The sequence below is a fragment of the Myotis nattereri genome (assembly GCF_964212035.1).
Source record: "Myotis nattereri genome assembly, chromosome: X".
In the NCBI taxonomy this organism is placed as follows: Eukaryota; Metazoa; Chordata; class Mammalia; order Chiroptera; family Vespertilionidae; genus Myotis; species Myotis nattereri.
In genome coordinates, this window is record NC_138078.1 from 150,455,044 (window position 1) to 150,481,672 (window position 26,629).

At 40.5% G+C, this 26,629-nt stretch overlaps 1 protein-coding gene across 1 annotated transcript in view; it reads left to right on the forward strand.

Annotated features, from left to right (window-relative positions):
* Nucleotides 1-231: 231 nt before the first annotated feature.
* Nucleotides 232-26,629, forward strand: part of EFHC2 (EF-hand domain containing 2) — a gene marked incomplete at its 5' end in the record, with an annotated part of 114,231 nt that continues 87,833 nt past the window's right edge. Inside the window, 4 exons of the mRNA XM_081081798.1 lie at nt 232-327; nt 9,115-9,265; nt 21,864-22,087; nt 25,755-26,006. Of these exons, the coding sequence (XP_080937924.1) occupies nt 232-327; nt 9,115-9,265; nt 21,864-22,087; nt 25,755-26,006 (723 nt within the window). The remainder of the gene's footprint in view (nt 328-9,114; nt 9,266-21,863; nt 22,088-25,754; nt 26,007-26,629) is intronic.

Here is a 26,629-nt window from a genome sequence, read left to right on the forward strand (position 1 = left end):
AGTCATTTGCGTTTTCTTGGGGACCCTACCTCTGTGCCGTTCCTGTGGTACTTGACTTTGCACCCGTCTGAGGCAGCGGCGGGTCCGCTTTCTTTCACCTGCCCATCACAGTCCTCAGAGTTCCAGAAATGTCAAAGGCCTCGCACTGAATTTGTGATTTAGTGCTCAGGAGAAGTCTCAAGGCGGATTTACCGAAGAGAAGTCTCAAGGCGGATTTACCGAAGGCTCAGTATGGCGCCCAAGCCCTCGATGCGCCTCCTCGAAGACTTAGAACCGTCTTCTTCCGGTACATCAAATGTCTTCTTCCGGGACATTAAGGCACTTCCGGTTGGGGATGGGGGCGGGGATGAGCTGGGGGTGGGGAAGGGAGGGGTGGGTCTAAAGCTCCATGTGGTTTGAAATAGAAGGCCTTTCTGAAATGTTGAAGCCCTTGAAAAGACTGCAAGGTGCCTTATAGACCACACACAGGGCACTCTTGAACTGGGCTTAGAGGTTCAAGTCATCAATGTTGTGAAGGACAACACTGCCGAATCTAAGGGGTAAGGGAGTAAAGTGCAGCTAGTCCCACCCACCAGTCCTTTCCACCGCCAGTCCTTTCCACCGGAAGCACTCCAGTCAACCAAGGGGGGGATGGTGGCGGTGGCCGGAAGCACTCCCGTCAGCCAAGGGGGGGAGTGGCGGTGGCCGGAAGCACTCCCATCAACCAAGGGGGGGTGGTGGCGGTGTCCGGAAGCACTCCCATCAACCAAGGGGGGGGAGTGGTGGTGGCCGGAAGCACTCCCATCAACCAAGGGGGGGATGGTGGCGGTGGCCGGAAGCACTCCCCGGTGGCCGGTGGCCGGAAGCACTCCCCTCAACCAAGGGGACGGTGGCCGGGGTGGGGAAGAATGGGGGGAGTCGGGGCGGAAGTGAAGGGAGTCAGTGCAGGAGTGGGGTGGGGGAGGGGAGAGTATGGCAGGGAGCGGTTTGCAAGGAACCCTTCCGACTTCCCTCAGGTCAGTCTAACCCTGGAGCTGCCACCATTGTTTGCCTTTCGTTTCCTTTCCCCCCATATTCTTTTCAAAAACCATAGTTACAGTTTTAAAAACATATTTTAAATATACGTGCTTTCAAAACAATAGTCTTTGTAGTATGCTACCACTTTCAATCCCGATTTTTTTCCACTCAATCAACATTTCTACATAACCTAAATCTTTTTCGTATTGCTGCATAGTTTTCTTTCTTTTTTTTTGGGGGGGGGGTTCTATTTCTGCATAGTTTAAAAAAATCATTCTAGTGCTTTCCTCATAATCCAAGAGTACATAGATATGCCATAATTCACCACTTCATTTGGTTAACCCTTTAAGTTCCCTCACTCTAGTTTTTTCTCTCTAACAAAAGTAAATGCTGCAAAGAACATCTTTGCAAATGTTTCTCCATATTTTTCTTTTCTTCTTTGGGCTTTATACCCAGAAATAAAGTTCCCGAGAAGTATAGGAATTTTAAAATGTCTCCTCAGAGCACCACGTGGCCCCAGAAGAATTGTAATAATTTAATATCCCATCCAGTAATCCTACCAGGTACACTTAATAGGAGAAACAAACAAAACCAGTGACTCACTGTTCTTTTAATTTGCACTTACCTGATAATTTCTTACAGTGAATACTTTACTTTTATTTATTGACACACCTATATTTGCCCTTATTTTATTAATTTGTACACATTTTTAAATCTGTGAGGAAAATGCTTTTTGTGTGTGTGGGTGGCTTATAACTGTGATGGACTTGAATTCTGTTTGCTTATATTTTAGTTAGAATCTTTGCTCTATAAATCATACGTAGTGAAATTGCTCTGGAGCAGTAGTTCTCAACCTTGGCTTGCTCCACAGTCCCCCCCCCCCCCTTTTTTAATGGTAAGACTATCAGGCACTGCAGTTCACCTTCATGCTATCTTATCATTTTTGGTATCCTGGGGGAGTTACATAATGTTGTGGAAATTTTCTTTTTCTTGAAAGTTTGAAAGAATCCATTAGTGAATCATATTGGTTGGAGCCTTTGTTGGGGCAACTGTTTGGGTAATTTTTTTCACTTTTTATTTGGTTATTAGTTTATTCATGTGTTTTGATAGTTCACAATTCTTACAGAAATATCATCTCTTTAATTGTGGCTTTAAATTTATCTTTCATAAAGGCTTGTATAATTTGTCATAAGATAATTTATAATTTATTGCGTCTATATGTCATGTACTATTTCATTATTTCATTGTTTATATTCTTTCTTGATCATCTTTGTTAGAATCTGATCTATTTCATTTATTTAAAAAACTTGGATTTATTTGTTGCAGTTGTTTTTCTTCTTTCAAATTCATCTATTTGTGCTTTTATCCTTTTTGCTTTCTGCTTGTTTTCCTTATGACACATTTTTGCACTTTCAAAAATTTTTGTTCAGTTCATTGCTCACTGGTTCAAAACTCTGAATTTCAGAACTACTTGGGGAACTTTAAAAAATACTAATGCCACTCTCACCCACCCCAAGATTCTAATATAATTTATTTAGGCTTGGCTCTGCTTTATTTTTTATTTTTAAGTTCCTAATGTGAAGTCAAGGCCGAGAATTGCTGTTAGCACATTTAACGAAGTTAACTATCATATATATATATATATATATATATATATATATATATACACACACACACACACACACACTAGGGGCCCGGTGCACGAAATTCGTGCACTGGGTGTGAAGGGGGGGGGGGAGAGTGTCCCTCAGCCCAGCCTGCCCCCTCTCACATACTGGGAGCCCTCAGGCGTTGACCCCCATCACCCTCCGATCGCCTGATCGGCCCCTTGCCCAGGCCTGTCGCCTCCGCCAGAGGTGTCAGGCTTGGACAGGGGACCCCCATCTCCCCCTGATCACTGGCTCTGGCCCCCGCCCAGGCCTGAGGCCTCTGGGCCAGGAATCATGCCTGGGCAGGGGACCCCCATCTCCCTCTGATCGCTTGCTCCACCCCCCGCCCAAGCCTGACGCCTCTGACCCAGGCTTCAGGCCTGGGCAAGGGGACCATCATATCCCCCCAGTCCCCGGCTCCGCCCCCCACCCAGGCCTGATGCCTCGGCCAGAGGAGTTGACCCTCATCACCCTGCGATCACCAATCACCGGATCGGCCCCTTGACCAGGCCTGAGGCCTCCGGCAGAGGTGTCAGGCCTGGGCAGGGGACTCCCAGCTCCCCGCGGTTGCAGGCTCCGCCCCTGCCCAGGCCTAACGCCTCTGGCCTAGGCGTCCGGCCCAGGCAGCGGGGACCTGCAGTGGCAGCGGGGGGCGCCGCGATCGTGGGCTCCGCTTTAGGCCTAGGCAAGGGACCCCTAGCTCCTGGGACTGCCAGCTTCGACCGTGCCCAGCTCCCATCGCTGGCTCCACCCCTACTTCCTGCTATCACTGGCCAGGGCGGCAAAGGCGCCTGATTCTCCGATCATGGCTGGGGGGCCGCCTTTGCCCTGTCCCCCAGCTCTTAGCTCCCCCCTGGGTTTCCGATCACTGTCAGTGACAGGGGGCTTCTTCCTGCTTTCCCTTTCGCCTCCCTGCATTGTGCCTACATATGCAAATTAGCCGCCATCTTGTTGGCAGTTAACTGCCAATCTTAGTTGGCAGTTAACTGCCAATCTTAGTTGGCAGTTAATTTGCATATAGCCCTGATTAGCCAATGAAAAAGGTATCGCCGTACGCCAATTACCATTTTTCTCTTTTATTAGTGTAGATATATATATATATATATATATATATATATATATATATATATATATTGAATTTCAGAGAGGAAGGGAGATGCAGAGAGGGATAGAAACATCAATGATGAGAAAGAATCACTGGGATTGAGCCCACAACCCTGGCATGTGCCTGACCGGGATTTCAACAGTGAACTCCTGGTTCATAGGTCAATGCTCAACCACTGAGCCATGCTGGCTGAGCTAAGTTAACTATCTTTAACTCTAAGTTCTCTTATGTAATAATCTAAATAAAATAATTTACCGAAGTTTTATAGATTTGCCTGTATCTTATAGGTTGATACGTTTAAAACTTTTTAGCCCAGCCGGCGTGGCTTAGTAGTTGTGGGCTTGATCCCCAGTGTGGGATGTGGAGGAGGCAGCGGATCAATGATTTTCTCTCATCATGGGTGGTTCTCTCTCTCTCTCTCTCTCTCTCTCTCTCTCTCTCTCTCTCTCTGAAATCAATAAGAATATATTTAAATTTTTTATTAGAATCAATACTTGTATTTTTCAATTTATTCTCAGCACAATAATTATGTAAACCAGAATCAATTTTATAGTGTAACAAATAAAAGAAAGCATTTATTGGAACAAAAAGAGCTGTAGCCTGGGAGACACAGATTCAGGTAGCAACCTAATTTGTGTTCCACTGAGACAAAAGGGAGGCCACCTTTTATAGAGAGTGTTGCTGCCTTTTAGAGAGAAAGGTTCTGCCCAAGTTCCCAATTCCGTCTGTTTTATGCAGGTTGGGGCAGGTGTCAGTTTATTGGTGAAAAGATAGAACCAGGAACATCCTTTCAGTGGTTGACTCAGAGGGTGTAAGCACGCAAGGGAATAAATAGTACAGGAGATTGAAATCTCAGTCTGTGTCTTTTCCTGACATGCAGAGTGCACCAGAGGCCTCTGTCAGAAATGGCCGCCACCTGTATACATGGCAGAGACCCCAGGAAAACCGCACAACTCCCAGCAACGGTGCAAACCAACACCTGCAATGTCATCTCTAGCTAAAAACATAAGGTGTGGTGGGAAGGGGAAGGCCAGTTATAGCAGGTTATCTGGAAAGGCACAGTCAACAAGGGTAAGGTTGTTAGGCAGATTTAAGTCCTTGCCTCTCCATTGCTAAAAGTTTCTAAAGACTTTGAGTCATTCTCTAACTGGTACAGTGGGAACATCTTTGCACATGGGGATTTTCCTTATACATGTAAATGTTTCTTACAAAAGGGTAACTTTTACTCAGTTTTCAGAGCTTCCCCGGTGTCTGCAGTTTCTTAAAAATAACCAGCCTACAATAATCCTCATGCCAAGGAGGCATATTTTGAGGTGACAGTGTGTGCTCCCCTTCATGTTCATGATGGAGTTCTGCAGCCCTGTATTCTCAAGGGACCAGAACATGAACTATCAGTATATCCCTCTTCTAGAAATATTGAAGCCCGGTCTAAAATGATGTATTTTTTCTCTTTATTTCTATTTGGCATCCTTTACTCACTTTGAATTCAGCATTAGATTGATGAATACTTAGTGATTACATACATGACAGTGTCGTCAATTGCTCTATGCCAGTTTGGTCATTCATCAATATATATCAGTTTGGTCATTCATAAATATATATAATAAATATATATCAGTATATTCTTCATAAATATATATTCACTAGGGGCCCAGTGCATGAATTTGTGCACCTTGAAAGGGACTGTGGGCTGCGAGGCTGCGGTGGGCACAGGGGCGGGTCTCGGCCCATCCTCCTCGCCCCTGCCCTACCCTGCCATGGCCCTGGTCCCCTGTCTGCCGCTGCCACTCCCACACGCTGACAGTGCCGCTCGCACCTGCTGATGTTGCAGAGTGATTGGGACCAGTGCCGTCAGTGGGTGCAAACAGGTGCAAGCAGATCCAGCGCTGGCAGCAGGTGCAAGAGGTGGCTGCCAGCCCTGATTGCCCCTCAGGAGCAGGGGGAGGTGGAGAAGCCCTGAGGAGCGATCAGGGCAGGCAGTCACTGCTCGCACCCACTGACAGTGCTGACAGATTGGAGCCGGCACTGGGTGCCAGCAGCGGGTGTGAGTGGGGCCAGTGCTGGCAGCAGGTGTGGGTGCCAGGCGGGACCGTGGTGCACAGGAGCAAAGAATTTTCAGTAACCACCATAGGATCGCCCCAATGACAGTGACTGGCACCCTCCCTTGGTCTGGCGCCCCTGCTCACCTGCTCCACCATCCCAATGCAGCTGATGCCAGCTATGTTCTGCGCGCACCCCCTGGTTGTCAGAGCACATCATAGTGGCCAGTTGTTCAGTTCCGCAGTTCGGTCTATTTGCATATTAGCCTTTTATTATATAGAATAACTACATTTCAGGTCGTTAATAAATGTATATTCAATACATAGAAGTAGGTGAGAGCTATGAATATTTCTCTACACTTTCCGACCCAATTACCAAAAGATAAGTTTCAGATTGAATACTACTGTAGGGATGGAAAACTTTTCCCTTCTTCCTTTCTAGGTTCTTTGGCTAGTCTAGTAGTTAAACTGACTTAAGACAGACTAACAGGAGGAAAACAAATTTTGTATATATGGTAGCCCCATAAAAATATGAGACTTCCTGGTAGTCAGGAAATTGAGGCTTACATCCACCTTGAACTAAGGAGAAGAGGTTAGGGCTCTGGGCTTCAAAGGAGAGTAGAACAATTCACAGGAAGTTGGGCAGAGCAAATGTTTGGTAAACAAATGTTTGCCATGCTATGCAGATAAATCTTTTTGATTTAAAAAGTTTTCTCTGATAATAGCTCTCTTCCTGGCACAGGGCCCTTATCTAAATTCTTTTAGGTAGTTAAGTGGGAAGTACAAGTTCTTCCTGAGTCTGTTGGGCCCCTATTGTCTTCAGCTTGAAATAACCCAATTGCCAAAGTGGCACATTTGGGGGGGCGGGGAGGGGCGGGGGAGGAAGCACATTTTCTGTTCTCCCTTACTACCTTTACTGAAAACTTAATAAAACCCCAGCTCTGTTGTCCTTTAGGTGTTCCAGCAACATCTTCTCACCCCTTACTTTTTCTTACTGAGATATAATTCATGCAACATAAAATTTACCATTTTAACATGTTCAACACAGCTTGGTGTCCAATATAATTTTTAATTTTTATTTATTTATTTAAAATTTTTATATTTGAAAGTACTACATATGTTCCCTTTTCTCTCCCATTGACTCCTTATAGCAAACCCCCGCCCACTTGCCCCAAAATTGAGGTAAAATTTATATAACATAAATAAATCATTAGTCTTTTATTTTTATTTTTATTTTTTAATATATTTTATTGATTTTTTACAGAGAAGAAGGGAGAGGGATAGAGAACTAGAAACATCGATGAGAGAGAAACATCGACCAGCTGCCTCCTGCACACCTCCTACTGGGGATGTGCCCGCAACCAAGGTACATGCCCTTGACCGGAATCGAACCTGGGACCCTTCAGTCCACAGGCTGATGCTCTGTACACTGAGCCAAACCAGTTTGGCAAGTCTTTTAAAGTGTACAATTCAGTGTCATCTAGTATATCCACAGTGTTGTACAACTATCACATCTTTCTAGTTTCAAGATATTTTATTTTTTTAAATATATTTTTATTGATTTCAGAGAGGAAGGGAGAAGGAAAGATAGAAACATCAATGACGAGAGAGAATCATGTATTGGCTGCCTCCTGCACGTCTCCTCCTGAGGATCGAGCTGGCAACCTGGGCATGTGCACTGACCTGGAATCGAACCTGGGACCCTTCAGTCCACAGGCCAATGCTCTACCACTGAGCAAAACTGGGTAGGGCATAGTTCCAAGACATTTTAATCACCCCAGAAGGAAACCCTATATCCATCCAATAGCATCTTACCAGAAATATTCACTCAGCATAAATATGACAATATTCTAGTCGTGAGTTTAGCTAACTTCTAAATGGAATCAGGCCAGATGAATTCCCCAAGAAAGCAGCTGAACATGGGGCCATTTTGGAATAAAGCCAAAGGTGCCATTTGAAGGATATAGATCTCTGGGCTTACTAGATTTTTAGAACCTGAACTGGTAAAGACAGTGCCTAGTCAATATTGGTAACTTATTTTTTTTTTCATTTTGAATATAATTATTTCACTAACTAAAACTCACTTCTATAATCCTTTATGGTAATTAACAAAGCTTCCTGTGTTGATCAGAGATAAACTACTGACACATTTTATCAGCTCCTTCTAAAGTGTAGGCTTCTGATAGAAATTTGCTGAACACTCCCAAAGCATATCTTCCTAATTAGGATAACTGACCACCCAAACAGACGCACTCATATCTATTATATTGTCCATGTTGAATTACCCTGATGTTACACCATATGCATAATTAAATTTTGCAACTTTAATGATAAAAATTGGTCAAAAATGGGAGTAAAGGGAATATTAAAATTGAGCTTTCAAGTAGCCTGTGCCCCAGGTAAAGAGTAAATGGTAGCCTAAATCTACTGTTCTCTTCGTTATCCTCAATTACCATGTTTTTCTCAGTATGTGAGCATCTCACCATGTTGACAATTATTCCAGTCATTAAAGATCCTCCCCTACCCTCATACAACATGGCACCTAAGCCTAAGGAAGCTATTTCAACTGCTCTTCAAGAAGAGGCCTTTGCTTCATTCAACATGGGAGAAAATTGGGCTGTGTTGTATTACTGAATGAGGCACAGTTTTCAGTGGTTAAGGATATTCAAGGGTATTTTTTATTATCTCTGATTTTTACTAACTACTTTATAATCTACCTTTCCTAGCTGAGTGTCCCATCCACCCAAACACATAACAGAATGTGAGATGAGACAGGGTCTGGCATTGAGCTGGGTTCTTTGAGGTTCCTGAAGAAGTGTAAGGCGGGGGTCTCTGGTACACTAGAATTTCAGATATGCCTGTTTTCATTGCTCTCAAGGCAAGAAATCAGTAGGACCAGAAGTCAGGGTAATTTTACCCTAGATCCAAGGTAGTTTTATGTTATTTTTAATGGGAAAAAATGACAAAACATATTCATCTTGTGAGAAAGAATATTATTTTGTCTATAACACATACATATAGAATCCCACTGTGAAATTACAAAGACAGACAGTTCAATTTATGGTAGAGATGAATGATGGATTTATTTCTTTAATATCATTTCCTCATTCAAACCAGATGGTGATGAAAATATAAAATAATCTTTATATACTGAAATCTGGATTATATATTCATTATCATAGCTCATGTGTAGAATATCTTTTTGCAAAATAGCCTCAACTTTTTTTCTTTACAGTAACAAAAAGGATATGGACAGTAAGTAGCTTTATTGATTTTAAATTTGCTGTTTTTTTTATTTCTTAGTTTCTAATTATGATTCTAACAGGTATTAGCTTTTGATGCATATGAAGAAGCTGAAATGGATGATAAAAGGCAAGAAGCCTATAGAATAAGACGGTATAAAATCTACTTCTACCCTGAAGATGACACAATTGAAGTAATTGAACCATTTGTAGAAAATAGTGGACTGCCTCAAGGTATCTATTTAAAGCAGTGTTATAGTTCTTTATTTTGTAACTTCTGCTTTTATATACTATCTTTCTCTAGCTTTTTAAAAAGACCTCATGCTGCCCTAGCTGGTTTGGCTCAGTGGATAGAGTGTTAAAGGATCCCCGGTTCAATTCCCGTCCAGGGCAAGTACCTTGGTTGCAGGCTTGCTCTCCAGTCCTGGTCAGTGTGAGTGCAGGAAGCAACCAATTGATGTGTCTCTCACACATCAATGTTTCTTTCTTTCTGTCTTCTCCCTCTCCCTTCCACTCTCTCTAAAAATCAATGGAAAAATATCCTTGGATGAGGATTAACCAAAAAAAAAAAAAAGACCCCATGCTACTTTTCATGTGTCTAACTTGCTGGCCACGGTGAATATACACATGCTATTAGCTTGTATTTACTAGTAGTGACTTATCAGATTTCTTGCCCCCTACCTCAACATTGGCCATTTCTCTCACTCTTCTGTGACATACTTGTATCCTTTCAGGTGATGTTCTAGTATGAGCAAACTCTCCCATGTCTGACTTTTTTTCTTCAGATATTTTGGTCTTTTTGCTATGATCATATTACTTCCTTCACAACACTCTCAAGGGAAGAGAGAAGATGGTTTTCTACTGCCACTTCCAGATCGGTCTTCACTCTTTTCTTGAATTTACCGCCATTTGCTTCAACCACCCTTTCATCCTCATACCCGTTCACTACAGACTTTGATGACACTTCGACAGAGGGTTATTGTTCTTTCACCCCATGTAAGGCAGTCATCTTTATGCATACTCTACTTCTACCAGACAAGCATTAACTCTGTGATGTGGCCACCTGAGAAGCTAATTCTGGGTGGCATTATTAGAAGCATGGCAGAGATCAAGGGAAGTGACTGATTTCTTCTGTTTATGCTATTAGTCAATCATGCGGGACAATGCTGAGTGCTTTATGCCTTCAGTGTATAGCAACCCGTGATGGTAAAAGAACTGAAAATTGTCATATGTAAGGCAAATTATGGAAATGGAAAATCTGTAAAGGGAATACTTAGGTGTGCCTGATAAATGTCTTCAGAAATCTAAAGGGATATCATGTGGAAGAGGGGTGACCTAATTTTCTGTATCCTCAAGTACAGGACCTAATAGGTCAGAATCCAGTTCAGTAAGAGGAATAATTTTCTGAAAGAGACCTGCCAGAAGTTGTAGTGGATGGTTCTGGATGAGCAGAGTCAGGGTTGGGTGGAGGAGAAGGGAGTCACATATTTGTTTTGGTCATTGGTATAGATCAGTGGTCGGCAAACTCATTAGTCAACAGAGCCAAATATCAACAGTACAACGATTGAAATTTCTTTTGAGAGCCAAATGTTTTAAACTTAAACTATATAGGTAGGTGCATTGTTATTAACTTAATTAGGGTACTCCTAAGGCTTAGGAAGAGCCACACTCAAGGGGCCAAAGAGCCGCGTGTGGCTCGCGAGCCGCAGTTTGCCGACCACGGGTCTAGATGGATGGTCCTGGGAGCAAGTCAGGGGTTATTTTTCACTGACAGTTAGTAGAGGTGAAGGAAGGGAGTCACATGTTTGTTTGGTGTTTGGTGTCGATGACCTTCCAGGGCCCCTTTGATCTCTGACAAACTGTGATTCTTGGGTCTATTATTATCTCTCTGTCTTTCTGAGCATCGCCATCTCTAATAGCTTAGGCTCTGAAATTGCCATCTCTGACTATGGTCTCTGCTTCATTTACTTTTCCTGTTGTTTACTCCACCATCTTTGTTCTTTATTCTCATAGCAAAACATTTCTTGAATCTGTTCATGTTTCTCTGTCCCCTTTGCTACCATTATAACCCTGGATAATCTTATTTCTTGATTAGAATAATGGAATAGGTGCCTAATAGATCTCTCTGATTCCATTTCTGCTCCTCCTACAAAGCAGCCAGAGTATAGTGTGGGATATTACCTTGGTGCAATGGTGGCCTCCAAGAAGCATGCATATGGGCTTTCCAGAGACCACAGAACAGAAGCCTCTTCGGCCAGATTAAAATGCATCAATCACATGATGCATTAAAATGATTTCAAATACATTGCAAGATGCAAGGGGAAAGAGATGAGGTAGGTTCACACACTTAGGACAGGGTAAAAGTGCGTGGAATGACCACCTTGCCTGAATCTGGGGGTAAGCAATGGTCCTATGTGTCTCCTTCTGCTGCATCAGCCCTTCCTGCTAATTAGTGTGGTTGGGAGACCAGAGTGGAAGTTCAAGAAGAACCAAATACAGAAGGGACGTTGGGGTAATGGCACATACTGTATCAGAGAGATGCAAGGACAGTGGGCCTGGCCATAGTTGCAGCTCACCAATACACCTGCTGAATAGTAGAGACTTTGTGTTTCTTGGGCAAAAGACACATCGGGCCAGAATGTGTGTCACCAGTGGATGAGTGGCCGAATTAAAGCCTCATGAATATTGAGTACTCATGAATATTTACTATATCTTGTAGATTAGTGCATGATGAATATTTAGAACCCAGGTGCCTCATGTATACTTAATATATACTGAAAATTAGTTATCTCTTGGTTCTTCCATACCTTTCTTTCTATGTTTAAAATATACATGCTCTACTTCAGTGATGGCGAACCTGTGACACGCGAACTCATTTTTTGGGTTGATTTTTCTTTGTTAAATGGCATTTAAATATATAAAATAAATATCAAAAATATAAATCTTTGTTTTACTATGGTTGCAAATATCAAAAAATTTCTATATGTGACATGGCACCAGAGTTAAGTTAGGGTTTTTCAAAATGCTGACACGCCGAGCTCAAAAGGTTCACCATCACTGCTCTCTCTACTTACTATTTACTTATTGTTATTAACAGATTTTATGATTTTCTGCCTATGTCGAATAAACTTTTTGTTTGCTACTTATTTGGCTTAGTGCCTCCATATTGATATACTATATTGGATTCTAGGGGGAGAAATAGAGGAATTTGGGGACCTTGAGAATAAGTTGGTGATGAGTCAGTATGCAAAGGACTTCCTTCAATGCTGAAGGGATTGAGGTTTTAATTTTTAAAAAATATATTTTTGTTGATTTCAGAGAAGGAAGAGGGAAAGAGAGATAGAAACATCAATGATGAGAGAGAATCATTGCTCAACTGCCTCTTGTGCTTCCCCCCATACAGGGCATGTGCCCTGACTGGGAATTGAACCGTGACCTTCTGGTTCATAGGCCAGTGCTCAACCACTGAGCCACACCAGCTGTGTAATTGAACTTTTTCTTAGAGCATGGCTTCATTGTGTCTGGATGATGAATTGGGAGCCAGTCAACATTGCCAACCTATTTTCTGCCAGGCAATGTGCTTATTTGGGGGAAATGGAAAAGGAATAAGACCTGTTATACTCCTATCTTGTGGAGCTTATAGGCAAGCAGGTTTAGAGAGAGAAGGGAACAGGTGACTAGTTCAAGAGTTTTGCAGTTGTTTAGGTTAGAAATGCTAAGTGGTCAGACCAGAACTTTGATGGAGGAAATAGAAAGTAGGGGAAAGATTTTAGAGACACTTGGTTGGCAGAGTTGATAGGCCTTGAGAAGTGCTTAAATACACAGTGTGAGGAAGGGGAATATCTAATGATAAAGTGTCTACTTTATCATTATGTTATTTAATCCCCTAACAACCATCTAAAGTAGGTCATTGTCGGCTTTTACAGGAAAGGAAACAGGCTTAGAGAGATAATTTGCTCCATCTGAGTCTTAAATGATTGCCTCGGAGCTCACTGTGTGGCTGATGCATTAATAAAGCCCAGGCGCATGGAGCAAGAGCAGCATCGGGTTTGGAGCTGAGGTATGTTTGTTTAGGTCATGAGGACTTTGAAGGTGTGTTGGGACATCTGTATGGTGATGCCTGCCAGGCAGGTGGAACCTTGACATTTATTTTCAGGGAAAAAGTCAAGACTAGAGATGTGGACTGGGAACTAGGGGTGTCCAGATTATGACTACAATTAGGCTTATTCCACCATGTTGGAATAGAGCTGGTGTTGAGGTGGTGGAAAGAGGAAGAAGATTTGATTTGGTGTCTGTGCTTGATTTTACTAGTGGAGGGAGAAGGGAGAATTGGTCTGAGGAGGCAATATGAGCTGTCCTCATTATTCATTGTGTTTTAACTGATATACTCTCTACTCCCTGGTCTTTTCATTTGAATAACTTATGATTTAATGGTAAATCTTTTAGGAAATATGGAAATGCCTTGAGATATATATATATATATTTCAGAGAGGAAGGGAGAGGGAGAGAGAGACAGAAACATCAATGATGAGAGAGAATCATTGATCAGCTGCCTCCTGCACGCCCGAGGATATTTTCCCATTGATTTCCATAGAGAGTGGAAGAGAAAGGGAAAGACAGAGAGAAACGTCAAAGTGAGAGAAACACATTGATTGGTTTCCTCTTCCACACATCCTGACCAGGGCCTGGGCCTGGGAGGAGCCTGCAGCCGAGGTATGTGCCCTTGACCAGAATCAAATGTAGGACCCTTCGGTCCGCAGACCGACACTCTGTCCACTGAGCCAAACCAGCTAAAGTGGCCTTGATATTTTAAAAAAGGTTTTCACAACTTTTTAACGTTGAAAGTGTGACATTTTATTTTGTAAATGGACAAGAGGTCTCTGACTCTTTAGAGTCATTTTTTAAACATGTATAAGGCAGTTTTTAAAGATTTACAATAATGTATTAGAGAATGCTTAAAGAATTATTTCAGAAAAGAAAGAACATTTGTAACTTTTAATTTCCATGAGCATGTATTTTACGTAAGTGTGTATATTAGGTAAGGGATGTATTGTTTTAATAAAAAAATATTTTCTTGTAAGTTTACACTTAAATGCTTTACTCTGATATTCTCTACACAAGCCTTCCTTATTTTTGATTACCTTCCCTACATGACACCAAATTTACACAAGTGATGGACAGGAAGTCTAGGACATCCTGAACCTGCATTAGTGACTTGCATTGATTTTTATTATTATTTTTAAGTGAAAACTCACATTCCTGTGGCTCACTGGCACCTGTCCAGTGAGTCTTGGTTTTATTAAACTATCCAAGAAAAGAAATGAATTGCAAGATCTTCTCTGAGGACCTTGGAAAGGCCTTTATTAGGAGTTTTCAATTTTTCACTCTCTTGATTTCAAATGTCACATAGGCAGACTCCAAAGGCAAATTGAAGATAGTCATAATGATTTATTTGAAAATAATTTTTAGGTAAGTAATAGGGCATGTTATTCATAAACACCCAGAAAAAAAACCTTGAGTAAAAGACAATTCTAAAGTATCCTGTGAAAATGCCAGAATTTCTGATTGGCTCATTCTGAGCAGGTCATTTCCCTGAGTGAAGACACAGCTCCAGGGGGTTGTATAGGATACATAGTAATCATGATATGTAACAAGACCGAATTTGTCAGCAGAGTGAAGATACCTGATGGGCTCTAGCAAGTCTGGTGGAAAGAAAACACGAATAAGCAAGCTTTGTTTAGTGAGAAACCAGTCTCTCTTGAAATTCAGTATGATGATTTTTGTGAAGGAAAGTCTGTTTGAACAGAGGATACCTTGCAAAATAATTTAAATACCTTCTTTAGGCTTTTCTAAATTAAAAAAAAAAACTGGGGAAAAGAACACAAGCTTAATGAATCAGTGGCTCAAACCTGGGATGGGGTAGGTAGTATTTCTTTCAGTTGTGTCTTGAGTGGTCTGGGACTGCTTTTCATGTGCCTGTGGGCCATGGGAAGGGGCTAGGGGTCACACTTAGGTGCTGGGCACAGATGGTGTTCCTGTCACTTTCATAGGGTCTCAATATTTTCCAAATGAACTAGGAGGTCAGATGCACTTGTTTGTTTATTTTTTTGTAGAGCAGACTGTTTAGAAATTCGTGCACCTGGATTTAGCCTCCCTTTTAGTTGCCTCTCCTATCATGTAAAGTTTTTAGGGAGGGGGGAGTTTAGAATAAGCGAAAAACAAAGAAGCATCTCTTAGCAAGGGGCCATAATGGGCATTCAGTTATATGCAGCTTCTAATCAGAACATATTTTTAATGTTCCAGAATCCTGGCTGTCAGAGAGATATATGTGTATTATAAGTCAAATCACTTTACACTTCAAGGCTTGCTTTCATTTCTTGCCATGACATTATTCTCCTTTTGGTTAGATGTGTTATATTTATAGAATTTGTTGCAATGTAGTTGAAATAATTTATACTAAGCCATGAATGTCAGAGGTTAACCCCAATAGTTTTACCTCCAATTGTCTAACAGAAAACTCCTTTGTTAAATACTACCAAGTCCAAACTAATCTATGCTAAGTAAATGATAATGATTAGAAATGTGCCATGGATATTCTGATAATGTCTATACCAGCTTTCTGTTGAGAGAGATAATTAGAATCTTCTGACCTACCACCAGAATTTCTGATTCTGTAGGCCTGGGGTCTAGAACTTGGTTCTTAGTGTATCCCTGGTTAAGAACACTGATCTAGGATGTCCAGTACTATCTATAATAATAAAAGTGTCCTTCCGGACGATCTTCTGGACGAAGCCTCAGTGGCAGAGGCTGAGGCAGAGGTGACCATGGTGGTGGCGGGGGCTGAGCCCCTTGCACAGATTTTGTGCATTGGGCCTCTAGTGTTGAATAAGAGAGGTAAAAGCGGACATCCCTGTCTTGTTCCTGTTCTTACGGGAAATGCTTTTAGTTTTTGTCTACTGAGTATGATGTTATCATGATATGTAACATCATATAGGCCTTTATTATGCTTAGGTATGATCCTTGTATTCCCAGTTCAATTAGCACTTTTATCATAAATGGGTATGGATTTTATCAAGTGCCTTTCTGCATCTATTGATATGATCATGTAGTTTTTACCCTTCTTTTTGTTTATGTGATGTATCACGTTTATTGATGTGCGGATATTGTACCAAACTTGCCTCTCCGGAATGAATCCCACTTCATCATGGTGTATGACAGTGATGGCGAACCTTTTGAGCTCAGCGTGTCAGCATTTTGAAAAACCCTAACTTAACTCTGGTGCCGTGTCACATATAGAAATTTTTTGATCTTTGCAACCATAGTAAAACAAAGACTTATATTTTTGATATTTATTTTATATATGTAAATGCCAACCAAAAACATGAGTTCGCATGTCACCTCTGACACGCGTGTCATAGGTTCACCATCACTGGTGTATGATCTTTTCAGTGTATTGCTGGATCCAGTTTGCTAATATTTTCTTGAAGATTTTAGCATCTATATTCATCAGGGATATTGGCCTATAATTTTCTTTCTTTGTATTATCTTTACCTGGGGTTGGAATTAGGATATTGCTAGCCTCATAAAATGAGCTTGGGAGTGTTCCCTCCTCTTAAATATGTTGGAATAGTTTGAGAAGGATAGTTATTAGCTTCTTTGAATGTTTGGTAAAATTTGCTTGTGAAGCTGTTGGGTCCAGGACTTTGGTTTGCTGGGAGTATTATTTTTTTATTTTTTTTATTACTGCTTCAATTTCTTTAGTTGTAATTGGTCTTTTAAGATTTTCTGATTCCTGATTGTTTTGGAAGATTGTATTTTTCTAGAAATGTACTCATTTCACTCAGGTTGTCCATTTTGTTGGCATATAGTTTATCATAGTATTTTCTTACAATCCATTGTATCTATGTGGTGTCAGTTGTTATTTCTCTTTCATTTTTAATTTCATTTATTGAGGTCCTGTCTCTTTTTTTTCTTGATGAGTCTGGTTAAAGGTTTGTCAATTTTGTTTATCTTTTCAAAGAACCAGCTCTTGTTTTCGTTGGATGTATCCTAGGTCTACAATGTTACTAAAATGAACTCAACATACTTAATTCTGGGAGGTAAATTCCTAAAAACTAAATTTAGTGGTATGAGCAAAGATCTAAAGCATATCCCAACTGCGTGAAATGAAAACACATTAAACATAAAGGGATCTATCATCATTTTGATCTAAACCACAGGGAGATGTTAGAAAGTTAAAGCTTGCAGAGTGTAATCAGATAGCAGAGCCTTTAAAAATTGGAAGAGGGATGTAAAATATCAAGATAAGGAAGAGCTTAAAAGCAGATATCTGATGCCTGGACATCTGTCCAACTTGGGACAGTGTAGAAGGTAAACATCTAAAGATTTAAAGGGCAAATATAGTACATCTGTTGTTGTTTTTCCATTTTGTAGCATTATTTTTATTTTATACCCTGATAATCTTGAATGTTTTCCAGTGTGTGCCAAAGACATGGCATCCTGCCCATTTCTTTGATATTCCAGAACAAATTCCTGCTGATAGGGTTTCTCTCATTTATCGTGGAAGACTATAAACACACACATTACCAATAAATAGAAATTTAAATTCCCAAAGGACACAGTTGAGAGAACCCTTGAATATATTATTGAAGGCTCTCATGTGCAACTATACATTTCAAATGGCCCATATTAGTTTCTGATTAACATGGAATTGTGACTTGTGATTTCTTGTTATTAAAGTTTTCTTATTTAGTGTTAGACCTGCCTTCTCTTTCCAACCCTTGGATGGTCAGATCTGTTTCCGTTACCACGAAAAACTTCTGAAAACCATCTAGTGAAAGAAGTATGGGAGCTAAGATAAGAAAGAGTGTTGGGGCCTGGGATATGCAGACTCCTAAGGGAAGAACAGTTTTATCATCTCTCTTTCCTTTTCATGGTTGCTGCCAGTTCTCCCGATTTCTATCCTGTTTTGCCTCTAAAACTCCGGCCTTCCTTCACTTAATTAATTTGTGGCTTCAGTACAGTGAGATATAGTTCAGTGCAAACTGTGGAAAGTAATGGTATTTACTTTGAGCTTGAAAACCCAGGTTGAAGATCTTTTTCTGCCATTTGTTAGGGCGTGACCTTAGGCACGTCACTTAGCCAGTTCAGCTTTGGTTTTCTTATCCATAAGCTGAATATTTATATTTCATGCATTATCTGCCTCATGGGATTATTGACAATTAAATGAGAAAATGTATGTGAAAGCATATTTTAGGGCTATGATAATTATGATGATGATGATGATTATTATTATTTGAAAGCTCAGTAGGTGGGCCCAGTTCTTCCCACCTAGGAAAATATAGGATTCCTATTTAAAAATCTTACTGAACAGAAATTGCTTATTTGAATTTTTATAATGAAGTACAAATGCAAGATAGATGGAATTTCTGAAGAAGCTCCTGGCTACCGAATAAATCTTACGTATTTTTAAAAACTGTCACAATGTAAGTATTTTCAAAGAGGTATATAATGGTTCCTGAAAATACCTGAAATGTCCATGCTTTCATAGATGTGTAAGTATGCAATTTGTTTTAAATGTCTAATCTTGAATGATTAATTTGCATACTGTTTTCAGTGGCATGAATTAAAGGCTAATTGAAATGTAATTTTTTTGCAGTGAAATTATTTAATCTTTTATGTAGTACATTTAAAAATATTGAAGGCCAGTTCTAATTTTATAGTTTTATTATTTTAATTTAATGTACCGAGTAATTAAAAATTGCTACAAAGAAAAGATGAACATGATTTCAGTAAATTTTCTTTCAACAGAGTGAAAAGATGATTAGTAGAATAATGAAAGAGAGCTTAACACAGTACCTGGCACATAAAGATATTCATTAATTGCTCCCTAACAAATTGTAATGAATAATTAATGAGTATTTCTAGACTTGGGTAAAGGTGCCATTCTCAGTGCTATATCAAATGAAGAAGATTGCTTGACATTGTTATACTGAAACACTTCTATACAGAAGTCACAGAAGCCAATTTTTCTTGAGCCATTGGAGCCTCAGTTTGCTATGCTTGTCTTTTTGCTTTACTCTTTTTGTAAAAATATGTTTTTATTGATTTATTAGAGAGAGAGGAAGGGAGAGGGATAAAGAGATAGAAACATCAATGACAGAGAAATATCATCAATCAGCTGCTTCCTGCATGCCCCCCGGCACCCCCCCCCCCCGCCCCGCATCTGGGAATCGAGCCTAAAATCCTGGCATGTGCCCTTGCCATAACAGGAATTGAACTGGTGACCTCTTGGTTCCTGGGTCGACGCTCAACCACTGAGCCATACCAGTCAGGCCTCTTTGCTCTTAAAGTAGATGGTCAAGCCTAAGTTAGCGATGTTGAAAGGTAATTCTTCATGGGTATCTTGCAATCCTGTAGATCTTGCAAGCAGAGGCACAACTACTCTCTGTTCAAGGATGTTTATATAGCAAACAGCTTTGGAAGACAAAGATAGTATCTCCCTCTGGAGTAAGTTACAGATTTGCTCATAGCCTTGGAAAATAGAGGTGGTGTTTCATTCCATAATGAAGCACAGACATGCTTACTGTCCAGTCTAATCAAAGCAATGTCTCCCTCTGAGACAAAAGGCAGGAATGATTGTTTCCCATTATAAAAGACTAGTGACCCTGCACACGAATCCGAGTAGTTCACTGCCGCTTGCCTCAGCTGGCCGCTCGTACTCTCCACCACATGTAGCTCGCTGCCCCGCCCTCCTGCTGTTGGGTCATTACATGACAGCATCCCAACCAATTTGCATATTACCCTATTATAAGTATAGATTTGGGATCCCTCAGCTCAGGGTTCCTCTCCTGTAACCCACTGTGGGTTCAGGAGTTACTAGGACCTGATATCACTTGTGGGAATTGAAGCTCAGGAAACTGTTGCAAAAAGTGCTGATGTTTTTACTACTAGTATTGCTGTTAATAAACTGCTCTTTGTTTATAACTAAAGCATCTTGTGTCTTCTGCCCACATTTATGAATGTTTGGCAGGCTAACTCATTAGCTTGCAAGTAGGATAAAATTGCAAACTGTAAACAGTTCTTGACAACAGGTTTCATCAGTGTTTGGGTAAGTTTCCTGGTATGATGTGGTGTTGTTGGTGCCCTAATCTAGGAAGGGAATCCAGTGGCAAACCACCATTTTGAGTGTACTTAGCGTTTGGGGTCCATATTCTCAAGAGAAGAAGTGAATGGGCATTATAGGGTTGGAAGTAAAATATGGGATGAGATCAGAACCTTTGTCCCAGAGCACTGTCTAAAACTATGGAGCTTATGATAATGCCCATTTTGTAGGTATCGTTGGGTGGAGGTGGATAGAGGCTATAGAGCAGTGGCGGCAAACTGCGGCTCGTGAGCCACATGTGGCTCTTTGTCCCCTTCAGTGTGGCTCTTCCACAAAATACCTACTTCTGTGCATGGGCCATGAAGTTTCAATCACACTGTATGTACGCGCCCGCACGTGGTATTTTGTGGAAGAGCCACACTCGAGGGGCCAAAGAGCCGCACGTGGCTCACGAGCCGCAGTTTGCCAACCACTGCTATAGAGAAAGAAGAAGAGAAAAGAGGGTGGTAGAGGAAAGAAGATTCTACAAAGCTTCAAAGCAGCATAAAGTCATTTATGCTACAGGAGCTGTTAATCATAGTGTTGTCACCTACTATAATGCAGCTTATTAGCTTATATTTTTGAGCCAAGAGTATGCATTTTGTGTAAGCAATCTGCTTTTGGGTCTTATTGCTTTGGTTTTTGAAATGATGACAGAATTATTCAACACATAGTTTTGTAAAAGGTGGAAGATTTATATGGTCTGAAAAAAACCCAGAGTATATCAGCACATACTTTTGAATGCCTATTGTGTTCAAAGCATTGTGGTAAGTGTTTAAGATACTATAGTGAATAAGTGAACAGAACAATAGCAATAGCAGCAGCTAACTTTCACTGAATGCTTATTATAAACTAATGCTAAGTGGTTTACATGCATTTTACTCAATCCTGGCAACAACCACAAGAGGTATTAGATAATTTGTATAGCAATCTTAGAGTTAAGAAATCTGTCATTAATCACACTGCTGATGTCACATCAACTTCAGTGGCTTCAGCACTGAATGGCAGGGTACACACAGATGCAGGCCCTCAGTTGGTGAGGACGTGAACCCTACACCCAGCATGGGAGGCCCATGCTGCACCCTCCAACTCAGTTCAAGTGGATTTCTTCCAGTAACTGCCATTTTAAGGTGGTCAGTGCCCACACCGTCAAAGTTGTTGTCTCTTCCTTCCTCCACAGTGTCATATCAGAGACCTCCCACACCCTTCCTTTCTCACAGCTTAGAACACAAGACCTGAAGGGACACCCAGAAACTGGGAAGAAAAAGGCATCATCTCAAGCTGTTGCCATGGCGACTCTTAGTGCCTTTTTTAGTGTGCTCACATTGGGTGAAAGTGACCATGCTTGTTCTGGGAAAAGACATGGTGGCAGTGTCTGGTGTATTAGTTCACTTTTAATGCCCGCTTCTTCCCTCCTACCCTAGTCTTCATGGTTTATTAAAGAACTTCCCTAGTACCACTTAGGCAATTCTAATAATAGGTAAGACTGGTCAAATAACTCTGGACCTCAGAAGTCTCAGCTTCTTCTGGCTTCCTCAGAGTTTGAACATACTAATGCTGCCTCCAAGAAACAGCCCTTTGCCCAGATCAGTGTTGTAGGAAAGCATATGGGGCTGTTACTGATATGTGCTGTGACCTCTTCCTTGTTAGCTGTATGATGAAACAATTGTATTTTATTTCACACCACAGGGACTTTTATCCGGCGTCATCGGATTCCTCTCCCACCTCCTAATGTTGAAAAGTTTTATACTGTATTTGATTTCAATATCAACATAGATGTTGTCTTTTATGCCCGGACTTTCAAGATTTATGACTGTAATCCATTCACAAAAAACTTCTTGAAGAAAATAGGAGTCAGATTAAACCCCCCGGGAAAGTGTCCAGATGATCCGTACACAAAGATGCGGAGAGAGGTAAGAAGTGGATACATTGTGAGTTCTTTTCTTCAGAATGAGAATCCCTTCAGTCAATAGAGGGTACTGGTACTTCTGAGGCAGATGTGAAAGAACTTTTGGGGCAAGAGTTGCTGGCGTTGTCCTCTTGTCCTTTGGGCTGGAGGGAATGCTGGCTGTCAGCCTCAGTGCTAGAAAGTCTTACTTACTGGCCCTGGCCACCCTTCTCTCCATGGAGACTCCCTTTCAGGCAGTAGGAATCTTCAGTGAGCCACGCACATGGGACATTTTCTAAGAGCCCACAATTGGTTTTGTTGTCACTCGCAGTGAATCCACACTTACCTGGCTTGTCTTTTCCCATTTTAGTTCCCTGACTCTGGGAAAAATTTTTGCTGCTTTTCTACTGATTTACTGAACCAAGCCTTGGGCACATCTTTTACTTTTTTCCTTCTTCCTTGGGGCTCCCAGCACCCCTTATGGTGGTATCAGATACAGAGATGTTCTGGAGGAGTGAGAAGGGCCATGATTCTGATGTACCCCCATTATGAAAGAAAAGTATGACCCCAGTTAGTGTAGGGAGGAAAGAATAAGTGTTGGTTGTATCATTGTTTTCTTTCTAAAGTTTTTTTTTTAATGACCCCATGGTCCAAATGTTATGCTTTATAAAACAATCTGAACACCCAAAAGGGCAAGTGTCATGTAGAAGGTCACATACCTAGCCAATGTTCTTTCTAGGATTTGAACTCAAAGTTTTTGCTTCTTACTTGATTTTCATTATTGCCAATTATATATATTTATAATTGATTTCAGGGACGAAGGGAGAGGGAGAGAGAGACAGAAACATCAATGATGAGAGAGAATCATTGATCAGCTGCCTCCTGCACACCCCTCTGGGGATTGAGCCCACAACCTGGCATGTGCCCTTGACCGGAATCAAACCTGGGACCCTTCAGTCTGAAGGCTGATGATCTATGCTGATGATCTATCCACTGAGCCAAACCAGCTAGGGATTCCTTTTTTCTTTTTATTGAAGTATGGTTATACACAATAAAATTCACAGAAACTAAGTATATAGTTGGATGAGTCTTAAAAAATACATACATCCATGTAATCTATACCCAAATTAAGATATAGAACATTTTTCCCCCCTTCCCCCGAAAGTACCCTCATGCCTTTTTCTAATCAGTCATTCTCTTCCCCAGGGTTAACCACTATTCTACCTCTATAGATTAATCTCATTTTTATTGTTTTCAAAAATTGTAATGCATTTCCTTGAAGAAAGATAATATCAAAGTTAGAATAAAATTCTCTTTTGATTCTGCTTTGATCTCTTGTTAAAAGCTGCATGCAGAATCATTCATCTGTTCTTGCCTTCTAGCCCCAGCAGAATTATTCTTTAATGTTGTAGGCATACAACCCTCCTGAAAAATATATATTGTTGATCCTGGAGTATCCAAGGTGAAATCTTTGTGGCATTATACCCGTGTATATTGGCATGCAAGGAGATTTGTGGTTTTGGTTCATTTTTATTTTTTCTAAATGTCCTAGATGAAAGAGTCTAGATAAATATGTTGTTAGAACCAACAGTAAGAATCTAAAAGAAATGGATCCATATGAATTATCACCCTTTACATATGGCTGCATTCATTCACTAACAGTTAACAGTTGGTAGTGATTATATGATAATGATTGTGAATGATGATGCATTATATGAAATGCATAGAGCACTGTGCAATTTCATAGGTTTATAAAGAAAAAATTCTTTTGTGCCAGGAATCGAGAATAAATACCAAGCGCATCCTAGAAATGTTTTAAGTAATTTCCTTTCAGATTGGGAAAATCATTTTAGCATTTATTCCCTTGGGGAGAAAGTTCTTTAATAGATACAGAAATCTGGAAAATTAGGAGTTTAATAAGAGCCTTTTATATTGACTGTAATGCTTTTACTTCTCCAGTGTTTGCTGCATTGAAACATAAAGTTAAATTTAAACAATTTAACTTGTCCTAGCTGGTTTTGCTCAGTGGATAGAGCATTGGCCTGTGGACCGAAGAGTCCTGAGTCCGATTCCGGTCAAGGGCACTTACCTAGGTTGCAGGCTCCTCCTGGGCTCAGACCCTGGTCAGGGCAGCCAATCAATGTGTTTTTCTCACATCAATATTTTTCTCTGTCTTTCCCTCTTTCTTCCACTCTCTCTAAAAGTCAGTGGAAAAGTATCCTCGGGTGAGAATTAAAAACAAAACAAAATAATTTAACCTAAACTGAAAAGAGCCCCAATATTATATAATCAATAATACATGTCTTAGAGGCCTAATAATGCTGAAAAAATATTTTTCCAATCAATGAAGGTAGAGTTCCCATAATTTCATTTAATTATCAGGGATAATACTGGAGAGCCTCTGAAAGGCCATTATGTCTGCCTCCATTTCTTGGGATAAATCTGCATGTAGACTGCCCTGGACAGGTACAACATTTTGAGAATTGACACAGCAGATTATGTAAGTTGATGTGAAACTACATCTCCCTTGCCAATGAACACTTCCAATTCTATTTGGCTACATTAGATAGAGCGGAGCAGTTTTGCTCCAAGACTGGGCTGGGAACGTACAAATGGAAAAGAGTTACACCAAGAAGACTGCAGAGCTAGTGGTTCCTGGGTTGGGGGACTGCAAAGCTAGTGGTTCCTGGGTTGGGGGACAGAACCCAGGCAGTGGTTCTGTGCCGATTGGGAAGTTTTCCATTTGTTCTGCTTCTGTTTCCATGGTACTTTCAGATCCTCAATATCTAAAGCTTTTGAGCAAAATAAAACCATGAATATATTTCCTCCCTTTTACCTTCACAAAAACCTTTGGATGAGTAAGAGAATATAGAGATATGAATTTTCATTAAAAAGATAATTTTAAATTGAGATATAATTAACATAGATGTATAGATGTTAAGCATGCAGATCAACAAGTTTCAAAAATTGTGTACAACTTAGTAACTAACATGAAAATCAAGATGTAAAATATTTCTTTCACCCCTGAAAGTTCCCTAATTCCCATTTCCAGTCAATTCACTACCAAGGGGCAATTGCTGTTCTAATTTCTGTCACTATGTATTAGTTTTGTCATTTCTTTTTAAAAAATATATATTTTATTGATGTTTTACAGAAAGGAAGGGAGAGGGATAGAGAGTTAGAAACATCAATGAGAGAGAAACATCGATTCAGCTGCCTCCTGCACACTCCCTACTGGGTATGTGTCCGCAACCAAGGTACATGCTCTTGACCGGAATCGAACCTGGGACCCTTGAGTCCGCAGTCCGACGCTCTATCCACTGAGCCAAATCGGTTAGGGCAGTTTTGTCATTTCTTAAACAAATATTTGAAGTCTGAGAAAAATGAGTTTTTAAAAATATGATAGGAATAAATTTTAGCATTAAAATAATGTTTAATATGAAAGCTTCCTAATACTTGATTATATTTTTAAGGTTGAAACTGGTTATATGTACTGGTTATAATATATATAATACTCATATATATATATGTACATATATATATAATTGGTTATACATCAATATTAGTTGAAATAAAAAAATAAATTATAGACTAGTCTATGGAAAATATATCTTTATGTTCTTTGATTGCTTGTATCTCAGAGGTGCTTATGCCCAAATCACAACTATTATGAAACTTTTTTTCATTTTCAGATACTAGACTACGTACAGCCTTTACGTTCCTATGATTACTTTGACACCCGGAAAGACTTCCTTAACTATGATGGGAAGGTTTTGCGCTTCTACTGCATGTGGGATGACTCCGGCTCAGTTTTTGGGGACTATAGACAACTCATCTTGCATTACTTCTTGTCTGATGGTACTATTGAAATCAAAGAATTTCTGCCCCATAACTCAGGCCGGGATCCTATGTCATTTTTCCTCCTGAGGAGAAAGCTGCCCAAGGTGAGTGGTGGACACAGAACCACTTTCCGAGTTTGCTTGTGGGCTGAGAGACTCTAGTCAGTCGCTGGAATGTCATGTGTTATGACTGTGTGATGACAGTTACCATACATTATTGCAAGAGTTTAGAAAACTTTCATTTTTTTTGTGCCCTATATTAATATACATCTTGGAAAGTAATGCAGAGGATATGACAGATTGGAGTTGGAATATTATGGGTATAAGGCAAATCAAGGGAAAATGTCAAATGCCTGAGAAATTACCTATTCAATATTGAGTTCACAGTCTTATGAAGGCAAATGACTCTCTAGTCAAAAAATGGCTTATGGCCTTGAATGGGACATTGATACTTGGCTTCTGTATCCTACTGAGGAGGTCCCATGGTATTGGTGTATGTTGTGAATGTGTACACACACACACACACACACACACACACACACACACACACTGGAGTGACTCTTCTGAGAGTAACCACCAATCACCAACTAGCCAATGGCTAGCAGTAGTGACAGCTTTGCATTTTATTTGCTATTAAAAAGTTATCAGACTTATTTATACACATATGTATGGCTAGTTGAGAGCTAACATAACTTGGGTACAGCCAGAAATGACATAAATATAGAAGA